This window comes from Phalacrocorax aristotelis, chromosome 1, assembly GCF_949628215.1.
Source record: "Phalacrocorax aristotelis chromosome 1, bGulAri2.1, whole genome shotgun sequence".
Lineage (NCBI taxonomy): Eukaryota > Metazoa > Chordata > Aves > Suliformes > Phalacrocoracidae > Phalacrocorax > Phalacrocorax aristotelis.
Window position 1 is genome coordinate 178,565,441 of NC_134276.1, and position 23,598 is coordinate 178,589,038.

A 23,598-nucleotide genomic window follows, 5' to 3' on the forward strand; every position below is an offset into this window, starting at 1 on the left:
GTGAAACCCTTACTGACACTTGTTAGCATGTTAATCCATGATGATTTCATCATCATTTTGAAATTAACAAAATCTTTTAAACCTGGCAACATATAGCTTAAATGAATCCTGACCAGGCTCTGGGAAATAGGAAATCCCTGACATAAGCCCTGACATAAAAGAACAGCTTAGTTCATGAAGTACATAAATGAGCAAAAAGGATGTAAAAAAGCCAAGAAGGCTAACAGTAAATGAAAAGGTCTGGAGGGGCAGGGAAGGTGAATAGAGAAATATGTGGATTAGGTATGTGAATTTATTTGTACTTAAGGACTTCTTTTATTTTAATATGAGCCAAATATCAATGAAAGCTTAAAAATATGTATTTCAGAGAGTTTTCAGATGAAAGGGTTAGAAGAGACCCAGTGGTATATGAGGAGGCTGCATCCTTCGGGAGGGAGAGCAGATCACAGGCAGACCTGCTGCACGTAGTTTCTTTTCTCGTGGAAGAGTTGTTGCTTTAGGGGAAGTGAGAGTGTTTGAGACACTAGACCTTGCTAAAGCAGGAACATATGAGTGATGCTGGCACCAGGCCACAGAGTGCCTGGATAGGAGTTAAGCACAGAGCTGACTGGGGATTTTCTGATGAAACTCTTTTGTCAGAACAGGAACCTTTTGTGGAGACATATCCCCATTTAAACTCCTTCCCTGGGGACAAGATAGCCAGCGCTAAAGTGAAATGTGTGGTCAGATGCATTGGTCAGATGCACCTCTGACCAATGACCCAGTACCTGTTCTGGGACAAGGGGTATCATACATCTGCACTGCCTTTCTCCACCTCTTGTGAAGAGGGGAGCACCAGGTTAACCCAGCTATACATTTCCTAGCCTGGAGCTGGGACTGGCATGGGATACAGCAGGATTTGCCTGCTCCTAAGTGTATAGACATGGGTGGGACATCGAGGTTTGTCCTGATGGACAGGCCACTGCCTCTTCTGAGCTGGGTTGCTCACCAACTGGTGTGTTGGGCTGTATCTTTTATATAAAGAGTTTATGTTTTGATTGGATGGAGTGCAGAGGAACATAAGTCATCATGAAAGAAGAGTTTACATTGTTAACGGCTACAAACACCTATTATTTCAACATGGAAGTAAAAGCCCTAACAGGCAAGAAATCAGTTCCCAGTATGACACTAACAGGGGCCCAGTTCACTCACATAGCCCATAGGAAACTGAGAGGCTCCATATCCTGCTGAGACACAATTTTGTTTATCCTTCTAACAGTTCAGGGTGTGGTAGGAGGAAGGAAAAGAAAGGAGAGAAGTCAGTAGCAGTATTCTGCACAGAAGGACCACACCCAACTGCTTTCTGGGTGGATTCTAGCTCACTCTGAGGTGGTGCTGGGGTCAGTGCATCACTGAGCTGCAACAAGTGAGTGCCTCTGAGACTGGCCTTGCTGCTTTGGGCTGCACACCATACTAAGACAGATACCCAGCTTTGGGTTGGGTCAGGGCAAAGCCATTTTATGGCAAAAACTGTGCAGATGTGCACACAGTGTTAAATACTAAGGCCAGGTCCTAATTTCCTTTTTAAATTTTTTTTTCTGCTTTTTGCGTCACTCTAACGAAGTCCTAAAATGGAATGAAACATGCTTTTACTTTAGAGCACTATAAGAGCAGAAAGTGTCTCCTGTGAAACAGATGCTGTCCTGCTGGGGAGGCTCTTGGGTGGGATCCATCTCATATGACTTCAGTTTCCTGGGCTCATTTTTTGGTCAGTGGAAAGAAACAGGCAGAATAAGGGCACAGTTTACCTGGCCTGTTTTCATGCCTATTTTAGGATAAGCTAAATCACCCCCTGGCAGTCCCTATTCCTCTGCAGAAGCTGTGAAGGCACCCTAGACAGCTGACTCAGCCAGCCATATATATGCCTAACACTGGTTGAAAATACTGTCATTCCTTTTCATGTGGTCAGTTGCAGGACCAGCCATGAATTCAATCACAGCTACCTAAGCCATGTGAGGTACAGAAGTCTGCAAAAAATATATCTGCTTATAGTATTGACAATGACAAGTCAGCTACCCAAAATCACAAAAATGGTGTAAGACTCATGTGATTAAATATAATACTGCTGTCTTCTTTCTTCTACTTTTTATTCAGCCTTTGTAGTTTTCAGGTATATTTTTGTCATTCTTTCCACTCTTACCCTTTATCTCAAGGCCTAGATGAAAGGATATTATAAAATGAGGGCAAGGGATCTTGTAATTTTTTGACTCTGGGAGCTGCATGTAAACTCAGCACCCGTGTCAGTCCCACATATATTCCGATATAAAATAATTCTCCATAAATCTTTTAGGAACCGGTAATATTTTGCTAAGAGTCAGACATGGGAGTATACTTCAGTTTTACAGTTGAAGCATTACTAGCTATTGTGGTATTGCAGTAAGATCAATTTGCTAAGGTTGAACCCAAGACATGAGGTGTGGTAGGCTGACTGCAATCTCAGTCAGACCCAGGGTTGAAAGTACCTTCAAGGACAAAAACAGATGCTCCTACTTCCCCCTGGTTTGGAGGTTTTTGTCCTACTGTTTGGACTGCAAACATGTCTTCTTTAGGCAGCATTCCCCATGTAGACAAGGGCCAAAATGCTGTCAAGACTGATGGCACACCGTATTTGTTTCACCTGGCATCATGGGTGAGCAATTTATTGTGAAAGCATGAAGAAGCTCTTACACTTTGCACTACTGTTTAGACAAGAGTTTAATCAGGAAATATAGAAACTTGTATTGAGTAGAGACCTCAGAGCAAAGGATGAGGTTGCAAGAGGTGAAGTATCCCTTCAGCTGAAGAACGAATGCTGTGACAGCCTGAGATCTGTCTCTGCACATCTTGTATAGGCCATCCTTACTGATTCAGCAGTTCCAGAGATCTACTGATCTCTTTATGGTTGCAAGCTCCACGCTGACTATAGTTGTTACCTGTCTTTTCTGTGGTGCTCTCGTGTTTATCACCACAGTAAGCACAAATTCCAATGGTAAAAAAAATTTTATTTTCCACTATCAATGTCCCACTGTTAAAAGAGTTTGCTACTAAGGATAAGCCAGTTTTTCAAGTCTGGACCTGTACGTATGACTGACAATGCAGTGAATCATCTGATATGGGGCTTCGGTCACAGCCTGACCATAGAGGGTCACCTCATAAGGAGAAATGGAGGTTATAAAAATAGAAGAAAATGACTCAGTGAGGAAAGGCTCAGAGGAGAAGGAAGATAAATGCATTATAAAACCTATCGTAGCTGCTTTGGAAGTGTCAAAGGGGAGATGCTTTGCTCCAGGTTCATTACAGATGTACTGGCATTTTTTTCTGCCAAAATATGCCTCTCCCTTTGTGGTTTCTTGTATGACACAGCGCGCAAAGTTAACACGTTGTGGAGGGGAGCTGTGTGTGCTGCATCAGAGGCTTCCACCCTGCGTGGCACCCAGGATGTGGCCTGATACTCCTCCTCTGTAAGGAGACCCTGTAAGTGAATGGGGTTTGACAACTTCTTTACTAAGAAAAGCTTTTGAGCAGTTTGTGGCACAGGCTTTGTTATTGGTAGGGCATAACTGATCATCTAAACAGTGGAGGGGTAATGGGAGCAATTTCACATGCAGCCAAATAGTGGCAAAATTTCTCATGCCATTGCTGTCATTCATAAGCCTCTGCAATTATCTGCATGACCTTCATACTTGTAGGTACAACTGCAGATGTAATCTGTGCCACAGTTGTGGCTTTCCTCTTCTCCAAGACATTTAAAAAAACACTGTGTATCCAGGAAATAAGAAATCATCAACTCATACAGAAGATTTAACCTGAAAATCTGTCACTTAATGGAAACCGCTTGTTTGCTTTTAACCTTAGATGACTTTGGATACCATTAAATATAGATATGAAACATGTAGGAATTGTAGTAAATTCAGATACTGAGTTTCTATTCAGCAGCTATATTTAGCACATTGGAAACCCACTAGGAAATGTATTTAACTTTGACATTATTTTCTATTTGCTGTCTTAGAAATGGAGCATCTATCAGGTCCTAGGAAGTCGATTTTTGTTTTTCCCAAAGAGGTCTGTAAACATATAAAATGCAGGTAGATTCTTCACAGTTTAGGAAGAACTGGGGTCTTACCAGAAGTTGCTTGTGGTTAATGTTCAATAGGCATATTTAAAAAAAAAATAAAAGTAAAAAAAAATCCCAGAAGTTCTGGCAAATTTCTTCAACATCCACAGCCATAAGTATAAAACTGTAATGAAAGAGGTTTCAGATCTAAATCATATCTATCTTCAGCTGTCTAGATTACCTAGACTGAATGAGAAACTCAGCTGTGCTGGTCTTTTGGCTACCAAGGATGGGGGCTGGGGAAGGGTCCAGAGATGCTGTGGAGCTCTCTGCCTCCAGAGAGGCCTTGGGTCCTCCGACATTTACCACTCTGGGAGTAACTCCGCGGCACTGCTGGCACAGGCCCCTACCTGCCCAAAAACCAAGAGTGCTGTGAAGGAAAGCGGAGAGGCCAAGAGGGAGCGGGCCTCTTGCGTGTGAAAGGTCCTTGCCCAACGACCTTTTCTGAAGGGCCAGTGCGTGATGCTCACACTTGCTTCCTCTGTTGTTACTGCCCTAGCATGGTTTCCTCAGACATCTCTGACTGAATGCCTGGACTAAGCATCTCACAGACAGCAGTGCTACAGCTCAAGCCTTCTTTAATGAGTATTTACTGTGTGTGAAGATTTATAGCTGTGTAGTTTTTGGTACAAAATGCTGTTTCCAAACTCTGCTTATAATAAACTTAGTTTACAGCAATTGCATGGTCTGATTGCAGACTTATCTCGTCAAATCCTGTGTCATCTGTGATTCTCTTATTACCCTTCATGGCCCTTTTCATACAATTTTATATGGCCCTTTAAACTTTTCTCATGATTCATCTGTGGCTATGGCATCCCTCCATAAAGACACCCACATTTCTCAACTTACTTATTTGTTGAGTGCTTTAGATCTAAACCATACCACACAGTTGTTTCTCCCAATCCTTACAAAATCTGTATTTCATGAGTGCAATTATTTTTAGGAACATTCTCAGATTCAGGGTGGATATTGCGAAATAAGCTAGTCAGACGGCCAATCTCCTAGAGTTAGAAAAAAGAGTATTACACCAGAAAAGAGCCCAGAAAGTCAAAGGCAGGTATAGAGCCACTCATAAAAATGGGAATGGTTGTGTCTGTTTAAATATAATTAATGAAAGTGAATGGAGAGACTACAGCATCACACCTTCATTAAAAGCTGGTGTAGAGAGCAGCTAAAGGAAGTTGTTTTCAATGTAGAGTAGATTTTTTTTGTTTGGTGGATCCTACATCTTTTTGTCACCATCTACAGGTGTGTTATATACCAACACTTTCCATCTTCTTTTTTCAAATAGACAGCAGAACTGAAGAACGTGAACTGACAGTGAAGACTGAAAAATGAGCTTGGGCCAAGGGGACTTCATAAATCAGTTCAGTCCAGCATGTCCTTACTCTCTCACATTTAAATCCTTTGTGCTCACCTGCAAAATAAAGCTTCTTTTTTTTATTAAGAACTCAGGGGAACCTGTGTCTGACCCTCATCCCTCCAAGGACTGATATACAGGACTTCTCCAGAAAATGGGCTGATAGAAAAAACAGAGCAATGATACCTTTATTCTCCCCTCAGGATTCCTAGTTTAAGGAGCACAAAAGAAAACAAACAAGACATAAAACAAAACTAATGAAACAGGTTTATTGCCTTGTCTTCTGGGATGAATCTAGCTCCTGTTGCTGAGAGGTATGCTGCATCTGATGCCAGAACTGTGATTGCTGTGCTGGGGTTCAAAACACTTTTTGAAACCTGCACAACAAGATGTTTTGTGCACCACAGTGCTCAGGTTCCTGGGGTCCTGATTTGGTGAGGAAGAGGAAAAGGATCTGAAGGAGACACTGAGAGGGGGAAAATGGCGGCAGATTCCTTACCCTCCTCTGCCAGGTTAACACATGCCAGCTGAACATCTGGAGTGGGAGGGTGAACATGACCGAATAGACGTGGGCAATGAAAGAGTAAGCCCTGTAACTTAAAAGCATTAAGAAATGCAATAATTTCCACCTCTTAAAAGGTCTGTAAAATGTTTTTATGCTCACTTCACTTTCACTTGAAACTATGACTTTTGCTGTTTCATCTATTCACTTTTGAGGAGTAGGACAAGACTAGCAGGACTGTAGAAAAGTACAAAACACAAAGACGCAGTAGGAGTCTGGAGACTCAGTGATAACACACCTGGTAGTGTATCCCAGTGCCCTGGTTAAATATTTACCTCTGGTATAGGAAGTATTTAAATAATTGTTGATGCCTTGGTCACAATTTTTGCTTTCAGTAGCAGAGTACGGTGTATTTGACGTGGTTTGAGTGGTTTTCTGAAAACACAGGAACAACTTTTATATCAGGGTTAAACTCCTAGGAAAGCTTCTTTTGCAGTGCTCGTTTTTGTCTCAGCTTGTTGAAAATGGCGGGTGTAAGTAGCTGCATGAAGTACTCCATGTTCATCTTCAACTTCTTATTTTGGGTAAGTTCGTGTTTAAATTTTTATTAGCGATGCATGAAATGTGTTCAACATTATCTGAATGCTGTAGTAGAAGGAACTATAAAGAAAATAGAGCATAAGTGGAACCAGAGTATGATTCTAAATCAGGGAGGGAAGAATATGTTTAACTTTTGCCCTTCCCTTTGTCTTTTTCCTTCAAAATATCTTTCCCTCTGCTTTCAAAAGTAGACCAGTAGAGTCTGTTTCCCTGCCCATATTGTGCTTCTCATATCAAGGGACATCACTCACTTCAGTCAGAAGATAACAGACTGTCCACTTACAATGTATTGTGCTCTTGCTTTTATTGTCTGCTGCTTGCATCCAAACGGCATAATCCTGAAAATGTAGTAGCAACAAGATACGGAAAATTCACTTGTATTTTTAGCCTTCTAATTGCTAAATGGTTTTCATATCCTTCCTTGTGGTTCTTTGCTTTACGTTCAGTGTCATAATTAGTTTCTGATGGTGGACAGTAAACGTTTGTAAAATGGTGTGGGCTGGCAGTACTTCCAATAGCTTCATCACAGCAGGCAGGTTTCTGGGTGTGGTTTGAACCATATTTGTCTACTTATCACATCTCAGCTGGTTTGCAAGAATTTCAGGTCCTGGAAGCTCTGGAAAGGTTTGATTTAAAGAACATTTCTGTCATGGTTCAACCTCACTGTCAGCTTTCCTGACAGAATTTTGTCAGGTTCACCAGAGGTTCACTGAAACCAGAAGTGGAACTACTAGCCACATTATGTGCTTTGCCTTAAGGGATTTTTGTCAAGTAAAAAGGTGATACCATTCAAAAGGGACCACAAACAGTAGTCTTGGAAAATTTGTGGCTAGCCAAAATTAGAACAATTAGCAAAACTGATTGCTTGTGGACCTCACAAAGAAATTCCTAACAGGCTAGCAATGGCTTGGACTTCCTCCCCCCTCTTCCTCCACCTCCGTCAAGGCAGATTGAAGATATTTGACATCTGCATTGAAGTTTTTCTGCAACAGTACTTAAAAGCATCCATAAGTTTCTGACTTGGAATTCCTACCCCTCAGGAAGTTTTCCCTGTTCACATTCATCTGTATTTACTGTAAGCTAAAACATAGGCAAATGTTTCAGACTAGCATTAGAAAATCTCCAAACTACTTCTGGAACAAACATGTGAATTTGTTCCAGAAGTCCCCATGCCCCATGCCCAAGCCTTCAGGGACAGCATGGGTTTCCTAGGAAAAAACACAGGATGAATCCTGGGGGAGTCTTGAAAGCTCAGGAAACAAGCAGGTGTGGAACAAACTTCCCAAACCTATCTTTATGCCAAAGGTAGGAAAATCTGTCCTCTAGTCTTGGGAAGAATATACTGAGAGCATTTGGTGTGCAATGTGGCTGTCTGGATGGGACAGGGGAAGACAGAAATGCAGCTATAGTTACTTATTTTAAAGGAAGTGGTTTAGTACTATCAAGACAGGGAAGAACAGACATGGTGCAAACAGGAATATGGGCCAACAGAGTACAATGAAGCTGAATTCTTTGATTCACATTCCTTTCTCTAATTCCCGGAAATCATTAAATTGCTGTAGTAAAGCCCAGGGAACAGTGATGTCTTTACAGCCACTGGTCCCACAGCTGCTCTCACTGGTGCACAAGGCAGTTGGCAAATGGAAAATTGAACCAATACTGGGAAATGAAGGTGACTTTAACCTTAACTAGATAAGCGCAGCAGCTGCATATTTACCTGGTGTCCTTTCATTTTAAGCCCTTTGCAATCTCTCTGGGAGTGTCCCTTCTCATGGGATTCGGGAATGAGCTCTGGATGACTACATGACATGTGCCCCCTGGGAATCTACAACTCCATGAGCCCCATGCTGGGCTCCAATGTGTCTGTAGAGTTTTGCATCCTCTCAGTTTGCTGAAAGAAAGCTGAGCATGGGCTTTTGAAGACCTGTGGTTTTGAGGTGACTGCCTATTTGGAGCTTTTAACAGTCCTTAAGTTAATCCTTAAGTCAGTTTTGTGCATTAAACCTGACACGTATGTCAGATTTCATCTCTTTCCTTTCTTCAGAGTTTGCAGTATAGCCAGTCTCACCTGCTGCCCTCATTCCGTCAGCTTCTGCTACTCCACATCATGCAAGATTGTAGAATTACCATTTTTTTGCACTAAATATTGCCTCTGATTTTTTGAGGCAACCCACTTAGGACAGCAATCCTTGATCAGTTGTTGATACTAGGCTTGCTATCCTATGAACAACCAAAGTGGCCCCTTCCCCATACCTTACATCTGAACATCTCGATCCCTGAAAGTAGCAACACAAACTTCACAGGTATGCTGAGCCATAGACCGCATTGTCTGTAGGGCCTTCCTAGCACTGTTAATTTCAGGTATCTCAAGGAAGTATTCCAGTCAATTGTTTCCTGAACAGGAGCAGCCTTGTAGAAAGCTCCTCCTGATACCCTTAAACTGGTTGCTTAAAAAGTGTGCGCCAGTGAAGGGAATTTCACATAGGTTTGGTATTCCCTTGTCTGAGAAGTGCAGAGTCTTGATATACTGCTTGTCCAGGCAGGCTCATCTGAGGCAATACTAATTTAACTAGGCTGTATTTCTTCATCACACCAAGACTGAAGGGCTTGAGAAGAGAAGGACCGATTAAATTTGAGGGACAACAGTCCTATTTTTGGTCAGTTTATGAGACCATGATGAGGTGCAACTACGATAGGCATCTTGTTTGGGAAAATGGGTGAGGACCTTTTCAAAGAAAATCTTTTTATTCCATTGGAAAATACTGGTTCATTAAAAGTGAAATTTCCTGAAATGAAAGTTTCTTTAGTCAAAACTTTATTTTAAGACAACTTAATAATTAGGATGAAGTATTCCAGCCAACTTGAAATGTTCAGCTTGGACTCTTTGGGAACAGACCATTTTGATTTGCTATTTCAAAGCTTTTCTTTGTGTGTTCTTGTACACTTGGTGTAGTATGAAATTAAACAAAACCAAAACATTTTGATTTTACTGAAATGGAGCATTTTTATCAGCCTAAACTGACTTTGTTTTTTATAATTCAGGTATATACATTACTAAAATTTTTTATTTATAAATGATGTTTCTTTTTTGAATGGAGGAAATAAATATTGTAGCGTTCCCATCTGATTGGTAAGTTCTTGTACATTCAGCTATATTTACTTCTACTACTGTGCTGTATTTTTATGGGAGGTCCTATGTAACAAATAAGGCCGTGGGCCAAATTCTGTTTGGATTTGTAGCAATAGCTGCTTCAGTGGAAATTTTCACATTAGCGAGCCCATGTTGTCTGGTGCATAGCCACATGGCTCACGTAGTGCTGCTGAACAAGACCCAAATATAGAGTCATGTGATACCATCAGTTTCTAGGCAGATTCAGTGGGATACAGAAGGTTTCAGTGGGGAGTTCTAGTTAAATTTGATAACATGATATAGCTGTCATCGATTGTACAACTTTCCTTTTCATGTTTAAAATGTACTTATAGGAGCTTTACTTAGAGCAGGAAAATGTGTGGTACTCATGTCTGAGTGCTGGCTCTGTTCCATATTAAATAATCTGCTAAAGTCGTTATGGTCTTTGATGCTGAATATTATATGAAAGCTTTTGCAGGGAAAGTATTTTTTAAGAAAAATTATCTAAAACATACAAAAATAGCTCTTGCAATTTTAAGAGGTTAAGAATAGTCCCAGTCTTCATGGGAAGCTCATAACAGCATTTCAGGGCCATTTATGGATTGAGTATTCATGACATAATGGAAGGTAAGTCTAAACCTGACTAGTCTCTGATCCTCAGTGGTCTCTCTTTCCTACCAGTCGTCTCAGTAGGCACAACCCTTACACCTGATTAGCCTCTTAATTGCCTGTCTCCAACACTTAATAAAGAGAAATTCTGTGTAAGAACCATCATGGACAAGGTTAGGAATAGAGTGACTGGTGCATAGTGGAACAGTACCTCAACGATCAACGAAACAGGAGCACAACTAGTGATAAAGGAGTGTATCTGGACCTGGGATTTATCTCCCCCGCCTTCAGCATTTTAAAGCAAGTCATCCCACGCTAACTTTCACATGTACAGGACTGAGTATGTAAAAATATAATTAAAATAATAACTATAGGCATCTTATAGGAGAAATACTCTAAGGATCGGAGATGGCCAGATATTGTAGCAATAGAAACATCAGACTTTATTTAGAACTTTTCCTGATAGTTGTACCATGAAGAATATGTCTCTAGATATGTCTTGAATAATTCTAGAAGCAACATTTATACAAACATCCCTTATCAAATCTCTTGTGTTTCCATTACACAAGAAACAACATTCTTTACAGACATTTTATATACATACAATAGCAATTTATAGTCCTTTCTCATCTGACAGAATTTCTGTGTGCTTCCCAACCACATGTATAAATCATCAAGGAAATGTGGAGTCCTCTGAGGTAGAAACATCAGGGATTTGGTGCATAACTGAAGATTTAACTACCCTTATGAAGTTTCCTGGATATGAATCAATATTCTATGCTCCAGCAATTCACATTTCTTTCACTTTGCCAAACAAATGATTTCAGAATTTTGGCCAGCATCTGGTGCAATTTGGATGCTGAATGTCAATGTAAAATTGGTGACCTTTCTAAATATTCTTTATTTTCTCCTTCAGGTGTGTGGTTCCATTATTTTGGGAGTCTCTATATGGATACGTGTTAGCAAAGACGTTCAGCAGGTAAATGTATGCAGTCATTCCAGAACCATGTAAAATGTGCAAGTCATTTCCTATCTTCATTTCGGTAAATTTGTTATATTTTTGTTGCGGTCATTTGTGTGGGCAAAGATTAATGCATTTTATGATGTTTAAGATTAAACAAGGTGGCGCGGGTAGTCAGATAAAGTGATCGACGTAAGCACAGACATGTAACTACAAGAAGTATCCTCTAGTGTTATTAATGCAGGTTCCTGCAGATGCACACTGATTCCTGCTGGAAAACATGTGTCTCTCTCTCCTCTAATGAAAATTAATGATGGTTTTGGTATCGATTTCAGTGTTAGAGAGAATAACGAGGAGCCATGTGGCTCCTAGACTTTTCAGTGTCTTTCCCTATTAGAATAGTATAGCCATACATATTCGTAGGGTTACTTCCATATGTTTGTAGGGAATATTTTTACCTTTCTTACTGTCTTCAATAACACAATTCTTACTTACCCAGTAACTGAAACTTTGAAAGGGAGCAAGGATTTTTCCCTTCTATTTTCAGCGGCTCTTTAAAAACACCTTATCCTTTTTCCCCTCTTATTTATATAAAAAGAGTTTTAGAGACCCAAAAATCTTTACTTAGGATTAAAATGTCCTAACAGCCCTTCTGGAGGGGTGAAGTAAGTCCCGGAGTTCCCCTCCTGGATTTTATCTGGGTTATTAGATTAGTTCAGACTTCATGACTTTCCTTTTCTGCATAGCTAGGGGAAACATAATTTTGAGGAGCCCTTGGTCTTGCAGACATGCAGCAGAGGCTGGTCCTGTTGGTGCAAAGGGCCTTTGGCCCTGTGGGCCCTGCTGACCTTTTGCCAAGTGTACTTCCAGTGGCATTGGCCTCTGACTCACAGCACATTTTCCGCAGCCCGTGAGAGAAGCTGATTTCACAGCTCGTGGATACTTCTCCAAAAGGCATTGTGCAATCTTTGTATGTTGGTGCTTTGTTATACTAACAGGAAGAACAATCTGACTCTAAGGTTTAAGCAGTATATTTCTTGTGAATTTTTGCCATACAAATATAAATTAAGTTGAAAATTTAATTTGCATACTTCTTTTTCCAAAAAGGCTTTCTGGCCATAGAAGTGAAAAAATGTCCAGGTGTGACATGGAAGCATTTTCTTTTTTCAGCTTTCAGATTGAGCCTTTAGCATAGATTAAGTTGCAAGTCTTCAGATCACTCCTCTGCTGTTCTACCGCAGTCTGTTAGTTAAGAACAGTAATATTTAAGTCAGTATTTCCCATTTGGAAATGAAAAGATGGTGGAGATAAGAAGATAGCTTTATATCTTTCCTGACATTTGGCTGATGACACTGTTGCCCTTAGCCAGTCCCAGATGTCTCATGTCTGGCAGAGGTTGGATGCAACAGAACTCAGTTCATCATGACATTGCCCCATGGGGTAAATTAGGTCATGGTGGAGAGCTTTGCTGCTCTCGGCTGTGAGAGAGGACAAAGGACAACTTTCACTCCTCAAACAACATTTTACGAGAAGGTAAAATCACCATACTTGCTAATTGGCCACCTCCAGTGTGGTGGTTCAGATGGTACAATGGAGCTTGGAAAAACATAACCACTGTTATCGTTTCTCATTTTTTTGAGAGATTTCCTATTCAGAAAAGTATACTTAAGTGTGTCCCAAACTGGTTTCCTGAAGTGACCCTTAGTACTCCCCCAAAACCGTGAATTAAGAATAGGCACCAAAATGGAAAGCTTTTTCTCACATTTTTGCCTCTAGGCAGGCAAAGTTCCCATTCAAAACCAATGTATGTGTTTTGCCTGAGCAATAATTGAAAAGACCATAAGGATTTGGCTGTAGATGAATAGAGCTTTCTAAGAATAAATAACAGGAGGTTCAGTCCAACTTGGAAGGGGAAAGAACAACACATTCTTCAAATTATACTTGTCTATATACCTTTGCAATTTCCATCAGAAGATGAATGTGACAACTTCCAGACATTTTTGCTAATCTTGGCACCAACCACACTGGAAAATGTTCTTTGAACATTTTTTCTCTATTTTGGCCTTTGGCCTTAGTCAGTCCTGTGGGAACTGAATAATTTGATATTTAATAATATTGAGGTATATGAATTGTTTAGTTGAATGTCCCGCACATCAAAATACAGTCCTCTTCTCTGAGGGTAATATTAGAGATCATGCCTAAAAAAAAAAAAAAAAAAGAAAAAGAAAAAGAAAAAAAGCTGCTTTGGAAAATGCATCTAACTATTTGTCTAGTATATCCAGCATCACTCTGAGAAGTGTTCTCCCAGGAACAGCCTCAGAGTATGTTCCTGGCCTTCTAATGACAAAACAAGGTTTTGTTTCTTTAACATTTGGTCAATGTAGGAGGATTTTTAAGATGACCAGTTTTTTTACTTTCAGTGAAAAGCAAAGATTCATCGATTGAAAACTAACCAAAAACCACTTTAAAGACAAGAGATCTTTATTTATTCTGTAAGGTTGGCTTTCATCTTGTGCAGAGACAGAGACTATGAAAAGCCAGGTTCCACTGAGCTCCCCAACAAAACATTTAAGAAGGGAGCACTAGAAGTTTGTTTATTTATGGATCAGAATTCCTCCATGGTTGCTAATCAGTATATTTACCAGTTATGAAGTAATTCTCATATTTTGGGGGATACAGATATTTTTAGGACAAGCTTCTTGTAGCTGAAAAAAAATTTTTTCCCTTCTCTTTCCAGAAGCTGGAGATAGACAGCAGCCTGTTTGCAGGGGTTGATCTGCTGATAGCCGTGGGCTCCATCATTATGGTCCTTGGGTTTCTGGGGTGCTGCGGTGCCATAAAGGAGAGCCAGTGCATGCTGCTGTTGGTAGGAAAGAAAAACGTTTGGCTACCTTTAACAGACCACAGCTACATTTGATGGATAAAGTCCTTGCAGGCTGTATCACATGAGGATGAGTGCCTTTTTGCTTAACCAAATGCTTGATTATGATCATGTGTTTTCATTGCTTACCTTGTGCTTGAGCCCCTTCTGAATTCTAGTGCAGAAAAAATGATGGGAGGTCTCATCAACAAGAAGACAGGGTCCAGCGAGCCCCAAGCATGTCACTAGCTTTTTTTCCATTCAGCCATCACCAAAGTTCCCTCCACCAATCCTCCCCTGCTACCTATCCCATTTAATATCATAAATTCCCAGTTGCTCCCTTTGCTGGTCCTCCTAGGACATCCTCCCTGTCCTCCTGCCCAATGGCTCTCACCTACACACTGCCCATCATGCCACTGCTCTGGTGTGCACCTTGTTTTGATCACCAGCTGAGCATGCTCTGTCATTAGCACCCCATTTTCCCATTGCCAAAGAAGGAATAACTGGAGTAGCTCTGACTGGAACTTCAGTTCCTTTTACCTATATGGCTATTCAAGCAGGTGAAAGCTTAACATTCACTTAGGAGAAATTACATAATTTTGGTCAAAGGTACTATATTTTTCTCTTTTGTTTTCTTCCTAGTTTTTTATTGGGCTGCTTCTGATCCTGATCCTTCAGGTCACAGCAGGTATTCTAGGAGCAGTGTACAGATCTCAGGTAAAGTATTATTCTGCCTTTTAATTGATGTCTTCCCAGAGTTTTGTTTCTTCTCTGAAAATTAATAAAATATTTGCACTTGCAGATTGAAACATCCGTTAACAAGACTCTTCTGGAGAATGTGAATATATTGCAAAGTTCTGCAGAAGAATCAAAAGTGTTTCAAGAGAAGTTCCAGAAGTTTGAGACCATGGTAATGAAAGCGAATCCAAGGGCAGGGGTTGTTGCTATCTGTTCCATCTCTAATATTTGTCTACGCTTCATTTTATGGCTACTGTGCCATAGATTCGAATTTCATTCCCTGGGGATGGGGAAGTGACTTAAATGCAAGTTAAAACACTACGCAAGAGGCTTCTGCTCTCTTGATGTGACATGGGCTTTCTGTGATGATTTCTTTGTGCAATAGTGTTTATAAGAGCAATGGAGCAAGGATACACAGCATGCAAGAGAGACTGACAGTTAGCTAAGCTCTTTCATGAGAAGGTTGCCTGTTCCTTTGTTACAGCTTTCCCTTTTGAAGGGACATTGCTCCTTCACTGTATCTGAGCTAAGAACTATCCAGTACTGTTAAGGCAAGATTACCCCAGGGAGAAGGAAAACTCCAGGAGTGTATTTCATTTGAAATATCCTATGAGGTCATTAAATGCCATACTTTACTCTGTAAGAAGGAGGAAGGAAATATAAAAGGGAGGTTTGTTTTCACTGTGCTTATACCTGTCCTGGCTTCCCCCACCTGCAGGACCCCACAAGGTGGACACTCAGTGCCAGCTTGCTCCTGGGTGTCACACAGAGCATACCCTTGAATCTCACTGATATCACTGGTGGTGATATCACTGCTGTCCCTCCCACTAGTACCTGTGTCTATAAATTGACAGAATGCCTGCTGTTGGGTTTTTTTTAAGTCCTTAGTGTGTAATGACTTTGATGGGTAGGCTTAAAGAATTCCTATTTTTTTAAAGGCTGGTGGTGTGAAAGAAAAGGAAGCGAGAAACAATATTTGGGTGGCTTATATTACTTCCATTTCTTCCCCATTCCACCCTAGCCCTCTGCTTCTGAACCAGCTTATTTCTTCTGATATAATAAGCAGCTCCCTGGAGAGATGATTGAAGGGTGAGCAAAATGAAAAAATCCCATAATTACTGTATTAATTTTTAAATAGACCAGGATTGCTTTATTATGTCCCACAGCCTTTACTTTTATACAAAATTATGTGAACATTTCCAGCTGCTTTTTAAAACAGGGAGGACCTCAAACCCAAGTCTGCACCCCTGAGCTTTAGTGGCTTGAATAAAATGGAACGTGAAGTGAAACTGCACCTGGTTTAGGTTTCACAAACCCCAAATGGAACCCTGGCCTCCTCGTCCATTTCTAATTTAAAGGGCTAACCATCATTCAAGGCATTTCTTTTTCTAGATTTCAAAGTTTTATGTGCCTGAATTTTACATTTTCAGCCTGGTTTTTCAATATGTGAAATGTGGATATTACTGAGCTGTTACTTACCTCTGCGAGTATAACCTGCAGAAAGAAGACTTGATTCTCAAAAAATACTATACTGAGCATCGTTCCATGTTCCAATTCCACTGACAGTTACTAAATTTATAGTATGTTAATGTCTTCTGAGCACTGTATACTGAAAATCTGCACTTTTTTCCTTTTTTTCTTTTTTTTTTTTTTTTTTTTAACTTGTTCACTTACATTCTTATAACCGGTATGGAAATGTAAAGGGTGTTTGAGACATACTATTTTCGGACAACTTCCACATGGGAAAAGATGAGAGGAAATTTTTCCTTCGTTGTTCTCACCTCCCTCGCCTACTTTCCTCAAACTGCAAATCACCACTTTTTTCCTAATCAACCCATTTCCTCCCATCTTGCAGAACAAGTGCTGTGGTTTGTTGAATGGACCTGCAGACTGGGGAAAAAATTTTCATACTGTTTTTGGTAACAGTAAAGTCTGTACGTGTGAACTAGGGGATGAATCAGCAGACCTCTGCAGCTTCTTTCAAGGCAGATACGTTTATAAAAGGGTAAGAAAAATTATAATTGCGCTCTTCTTTCCAACAGGAGGTTTTTAACCCAAGGTTGTCTTTGGTGACTGGTATAGTCAGCAGCTCTGTATCTTTCCAAAAAGACAAGTTTTGCCTTTCATTCATTAGCCAGAATTGCCCCTGTGCCACCTCTTATGAAATTACTGTGCATACATGAAATACGCTGATGTTTCCTCTTGCTAGGATGCCTTCATTTTATCTGTGCAGTGCAGTACCCTTAGGACCTCAGCAGTCTGCATGGTTACTATGGGTGAAAACTATTATGGCTTTGGGGTCAGGGTATGCTTCTAGGTCAGAGCAGCACATCAGCTACCCTTTGGTTCTTATTTCTTCCTCAGAAGGTTATGTTCCCACCCAGACTCATTCTGGTGGTAGACATGTTGACTCAGAGGCTAAAGGATATTGAAAAACGAACACGTTAAATGCAAGACCTTTGGGGTTTTACAAACCTTTAATAAAAAAACCCACACTCATTTTGCAGAATCTGCTGGAAAGAAACCTTACATGTTGTAGGCTTCATGACAGCATACTCAAAGTGTAATTTCCTACAACTACAGCCTTTTGAAAAACTTGTGGCAGTTAAGCATACTCAAAAAGTGGTAGGTGGGCAGCAGAGATCTCAGCTATTTAATTTCAGGATTTATCTGTCTCCTTATATGGAAATTTGGACTCCACACATACAAAGAAAATATGAAGAAAAAGCTGAGAACTAGCACAAAATAGCTGCATTTTTAGAATGCTGGTGGTACAAAGTTTGCCAATCTGCACCTAGCAGATTATAGCAAATGTCCAAATCTGGTTGTATACTTTTCTAAATGCATAGCTCCTTACCAGGTCCTGCCTGAGCACTAATTTCCTCCCTGTGTAGTCCCACAGAAGCAAATACTGTTTTAAAGCAAGGGAACAGTCTGGTTAAGTAAAGGATGCCAGAACCCAATCTGGAAATGAGATGTATACAAAGAGGGTGTTTTGGCCACATTTTAATGTCTTTTTGGCCTCAGGCAAACCCTCAAAGGACACATGAGAAGCCATCAGTGAAATTACTGCAGGTGCAAGATATCACTCTCATGAACACACAGATTTCATGGTGGTGTTAGATGCTATTAAGACATTCAACTCTTGTGATTCAGGAAAAAAGATTTGAAATTCAGTGCAGTTCTGAGTCAGCTTAAATGAGAGGATTTTTAGAAGGACTAGAAGGAGAAGACTCATGTGTTTACTGTGAGGGAGGAAATATGGTGAAAGAATATAACTATATATGGGGGAGAAGGCAGTTGTAGTGTTGGAACAGTACCGTAGTTTTGATGGATTTAAGTTGTACTTGGCTTTCCCTACGGTTTGCAAAAGGAGTATTGTGAATGCCTGGAGAAGATGTAGTCGTTATAAGAACAGATGTATGCATTTAATAAAAAGGAGAGTAGCTCTTCTTAGAACTTTAGATATGATCACTCTCTTCCTCCCAGCCCCAGCGTAAGACCACCAAACATTTGTCAAAATTAATATTTAAGCTAGGTTTTATTTTCAAATGTTGATAGTTGAGCCCAATTCTAATATAGGCTTTTAAGTTTGAAATCCAAAGACCAGATTAGTGGGAAACTGAAGTCGTCTTTCTGATCTGGTCATTGCTGCATTGGCTCTTTCCTAGCAGCGAATGATTATCAAGTAAAAGTAAGAATAAATGCTTCTCCTTTTTTTTTTGTCAACTGAAAATCATGTGAACATTAGGCATTACTGCTGCATGTCTTCATTTGAAATTGTACCATTTTATGATCAGCTACTAGATTCATCTTCATATTTGGGAAGGTAAAGGCTAGATATCTTTCTCAGAATACAAGATACATATAGCTGTGTTCCTTGTTAGCAATAAGCCAGAGTAAATTCAAATAGCTTTTCTTTAACAGAGAGAGAGAGAGGAGCTATTTTAGAGGATGCATTCTTAATAACCTTAGGATAATATTGCTTACCTATAATTAATCATTTTGACTTACTTTTCAGCCTTGTGGAGGTGTGGTTATCGAATACCTTAAAGACCATCTGCTCATAATTATGGGGATTGCCTTTGGACTGGCCGTTATTGAGGTACCAGTATACACCATTAAAATATTTAGTAGCTGACAAGCAATATGTCCTACTTAGAAATACATTGGGAATGGGATTAAAACACCTGGTTTGCTCAGTTAATAGACAAGGGAAAACCACTGCTCACCTTAGCTATAATCTTACTGTTCTTTCATATAAACCATATATGGCTGCTGAGCTGAGAACTTCAGGTGGGATCAGACCACCCTGTATAAGTGTATCACATGGCACTTTTTCTGCAAAGGTTTGTCAGTCCTGGAGGCAGGCTGTGCCTTGACAGTGAGCCCTGTGGACAGCAGGGTGTGTGGATACCCAGCCCCAGGAAAACATGAGGCAGAATAGCTGGTCTTTTCCTTCTCTTTCTCTCCCATGCTTGAGGAAAAAAGTAATCTCATAAGAAAACTTAGCCCCTAAACTGCATATTCTTATCATGGAGAAATAATTATATAAAATGATCACTCCAAGGGTATAATTTAGCCATCAAGATGGTGCGTGAATGTTCCTGAGTGCACACCTGTGCTGCTCCATATATTCCTGTGTGTAAAAAAGCAGAGTATGTGAGCTCTTTATTTTAATTGCTTCATCATACACTGAAGAATAACATGCAAGATTTTCTCTGAAGAGATGAGGAAAAACAGTGAGGTTATCCAGTCAGCTACTTGATGAATGATGGGCTTTGATTAGGAGAAAATGACAAAGAAACAGGGGATTTCATCATGTTGCTTTCTTCTGTCATTTTCTTTCTTTTCACTATTCCTCTGTGGTTTCCCTCCTCCCCCACTCCCCACCGATGGATGTTTGAGGGAAAAGCAGAAATGACAAAGATTACTGTGCAGAGTTCAGTCTGTTATTCCAAGTGAAAACTTCTTAAAATCATTGGCAGAGGATTGCTTCTTGTGGTAGAAGAGTGGGGAAGAGCCCCAAATCAAAAATACATTTCCAGGAAAATAATAGTAAGCAGGGAAGAGTTACACAGCTGCAACACTGGGAGAGGATGGGCCACTAACTTCTGAGATGGCACAGGCTTTGTCTCATTTAAGGCGCTATACGTGGGGGTCAGGTCTCTTACCTATATATATACTTCGGGGAGAAAAATAGGTGAAAGCTTTTTTTATATTAAAAGGCCTTTAAAAATATAATAGAAATGTAAAATTGCATCTGTACCCTGAAGGTAAGTTATAAGTCACTTTGCTATAGTTACTGCAGTTACGTGAGTTGTAGCCTTTAGTTCATTGACAATCATTCTTCCCTTTTCCCCAGTTGGCATTTTCTGTGGTGGCTGTCTCTCCCAATCATAAAAGGATTAGAAAACAACATGTATAAACAATATGGGCCTCAGCTGGTACAAATTGTCTGCTGGCAATTTACACTTGATAAACATTTAACCTTTCCAAAGTTATTAACGTATTATGACTTCCCAGGTAATTGCAGATCAAAGGCCACATGCTTAACCATCTCTCTGCTCTGGAAGAACACAGATAAAAAGAAGTGGACAAAGAAAGGTGCTCTTCCCTAGCATCCCCCACCCTGCCTCCCCCATTGTGTCACTTGTGGGCTGTTAATGGTTTCAGCTCACCCTGTTAGTGGAAACGGTGCTGAGAAGAAGGGTCCAGTTTCACTTGGGTGCAAGTGAAAATGTGGACATGGTATGTCAGGGAAGGCCTGTCAGCTTATGCCAGCTGTGATTTCATCCCACCACCTTAGCCGTGCCCCTGTGTTCTGTACAGTCTCCAATATCTCTCCCTTAAATGAAGCAACCTGGTGTTCATGGCTTCATAAATGTCATTTGGGTACTTTCTACTTTTGTGAAACACCTTCACAGACTGGTTAAGTTTAAATCCAGGAGGAAGCTTTCTGATCTTCTGGTCTTGCCAGCTGCCTGTCATAGGCTGTGGAATTTCACCCAGTAATTCCCACTACAGAAGGTGACCCTTCTGAATTCTGTATTTCAAGCAGTGGCTTCTTTAGTGGACTCTTTCCAACCCAAATCTCTTACTAATGAATATAAAATATCTGTGCATGATCATTTGCCACTCAAACCAGTGGGGTATGTGTATAGATAGACATATGTATACACATGTATGCCTTTACACATATATTTATATAAAAGAGAGTGCAGTGGAAAAGAAGAGAGATTTTAAATGGAAACAACCCTTAGAATACACAATGGAAAGTTCCTCCAACTTTCTTAGGAAATAAAAGATTGATCTTTTTTCTGAATTTCTTGAACTTCTCAGCTCCATTGCAGCTAACAACTGCATTTGAAACCCCTGGAGTTAGAGTTCCCCATCCACAGCAGCAATACATCTTTTAAACGAATTAAAGTTTTCCATCATGTCTGCAGCCCTACCTGTGGTACATACTGATTTCATTAAAATGGTTATATTCTAGAGTCATGTTCTTTAAGAATTACATTGGAAAATATCTTCTGTGTAGCAGATTTAGCCTGTATGTAAATCCAAGACATTTGTAAACAAAATGTTCCCACTATGTATTAGTGGTATCCTGTGATTTCCAGGACTGCCAGGTAATACCAGAAATATCTTTGTTTTCCAGATTCTCGGTTTGGGGTTTTCTATGAGCCTCTACTGCCAGATCCAGAAAAAATGAAACTGTGGAAGTGTCAGAACAATATCACGAGCCAAATCAAAACCTTTTTAGATAGAGGGATATTTGGCTTGACACATTGAGATAAATATATGCATGTCCCAGGCAGCCGTTCTGATGAAAACGGCAGCCCTTGTGCATGTGGATGCTTCACAATTTGCAAAATTACCTCTTTATATTTCATAAGATTTAATTATGTGAATATGAATTTTTATTTGCAATAAACATCTTTGTTTATGTGTCCGAGGACTTTATTTTGTCTGACAATAACATTTAAGTCATGTTGAGATTCTGAGTTCACCATGCAGTGTGTCCATGTGGGTGTTATGCCACCCGTAGCAGAGTCATGGTAAACAGCTGCAAGTGATCTTGCGGTGGCTGACTGGTCCAGGGAATGACATGTCCCTAGGCAGCTTTTTTTGTGGAGCAGGGAGTTTTCATTAAAGTGTCGCAGGTCAGTTTGACACCCAATATGGTGTATATGGTCAGGGTTTTGTTACTTGTGAGAAGCGCAGGAATTAAGTTTTATCCAAATAGGAAAGCTACATTTCCCTTCCGAGATATTTAAATCAATATCCTGGCAGCTGAGATGGTCACTCTCAGGCCCAAATGATGCTTAGATTGCATATGGGAGATGGATTTATTGGCATGTGTTTTGCGAATGCGCATCAAGGGTGAAATCCAAGCCCACATGGGGGCAAGATGTACACAAAAGTCTTGCGGGTGAGACTTCACCCAGAGTGGCTAAGATGAGCAGTGGGTTCCCCAACAGCAGGTGGACAACAGAGGGCATACGGCTGGTAATGCAGCACACCTTCCTTTGGATTGACTGCTGCTTGTGAGTGCTGGGGCCATAAGGCACTGACAGCCCTAACTGTCCCAGCCCAAGCCCCTGGGGCTCCCCACACCCTGCCCACAGCCCAGGACCCCATGTCAGCCCCTTGGGGCCATTGGTCCCTGCCCCAACAATGCCACAGCAGGGCTGGTCTCTAGCTCTCCACAGCCCTGCCCTGCTTGGCCATGAGGTCCCACCAAGCTGGGCCCACCCATGGGCCCGTGTCCTGGCCTGGCCTCAGCCCACCCTCATCCTCAGGGTGGTGCCCAAAGCCCAGGACTGGGGCTGCCCCCAGTGGCCCCCAGCTGCCCTGCGCCTGGCTGGGGCAGTGGGATGGACTCACTGCTGTGTGGTGGGCATCAGCTGTTTTCACACTAGGCTGCCATCTTCATCTTTAGGACCAACTCTAAACACCTTCAGACAGCCGCTACTAAGAGAAAACCACATACCATGCTCTTCTACTTTAAGACCCCTCAAGTGCCCACGACTGTCTCAAAGCACACCAAGACTGCTCCCATCTTGACAGAGCCATGCAACCGTTGCTTATAAATACATTAAAAGCTTTCCTTGAGCAGAGACCTTTGCCCATGCCTTATACTGACAGGACTGGGTTCAGGTAAAATTAATCTGCAGCAGTCACTCTTTTAAAACACATCCAGAGGAAAAGTTTCTGTCCAATCTCCTACTCTTTCCCTAGCACTCAGACTATTAGGCCAAGCAGTGAGAGCTGCTTTCGGAAATTCATGTGTCTCCCAGGAAAGTCATCTAGATACCAGACAGTTCTGGCACTTGCCTTCCCTTTGCTGAACCTCAGAAACTGTGCCAGAAGAATTCAAACTTGTTGGACAAGAGAAAAAGCATGACTCCATAACCCAGCCGTACTCACTGGATGAAGAAATGCTGGCTTCTGGTTCCTCCTCCTCCCTAGACTGTTTTTTCCTGTGCATATCTTACCCGTGATTTGTAATGCTGGGAGCTGAGCCTGAATAATTCAGATCATGGGATGGTGGCTGGATTCTTGGATTATCACTAAGAAAAAAATCGGGAGTAGAAGGGCAAAATGCAGTGAGAATTGCATCTCCCTTTTCCTTCTACTTCTTCCTATGAGAAGGAATGTTCTTTTTGTTCAAAGAATCAGATTTCCCACAGAGAGGGGTCT

General features: G+C 40.9%; 1 protein-coding gene across 1 annotated transcript; it reads left to right on the forward strand.

Annotated features, from left to right (window-relative positions):
- Positions 1 to 6,346: 6,346 nt before the first annotated feature.
- TSPAN8 (tetraspanin 8) lies at positions 6,347 to 21,845 on the forward strand. Its single transcript, XM_075080808.1, has 8 exons — positions 6,347 to 6,578; positions 11,250 to 11,312; positions 14,032 to 14,160; positions 14,797 to 14,871; positions 14,957 to 15,064; positions 16,748 to 16,897; positions 18,914 to 18,997; positions 21,554 to 21,845. The coding sequence occupies exons 1-8, from the start codon at positions 6,519 to 6,521 to the stop codon at positions 21,605 to 21,607; spliced, it is 723 nt and encodes a 240-aa protein (XP_074936909.1). The 5' UTR covers positions 6,347 to 6,518; the 3' UTR covers positions 21,608 to 21,845.
- Positions 21,846 to 23,598: the final 1,753 nt, after the last annotated feature.

Excerpts from the sequence above, each read along its gene's own strand:
- TSPAN8 (XM_075080808.1), top strand. The coding sequence starts at position 6,519 with ATGGCGGGTGTAAGTAGCTGCATGAAGTACTCCATGTTCATCTTCAAC. Across the intron at positions 14,872-14,956 it reads GAGCAGTGTACAGATCTCAG|ATTGAAACATCCGTTAACAA; the intron begins GTAAAGTATTAT and ends TTGCACTTGCAG. Across the intron at positions 18,998-21,553 it reads TTGGACTGGCCGTTATTGAG|ATTCTCGGTTTGGGGTTTTC; the intron begins GTACCAGTATAC and ends TTTGTTTTCCAG.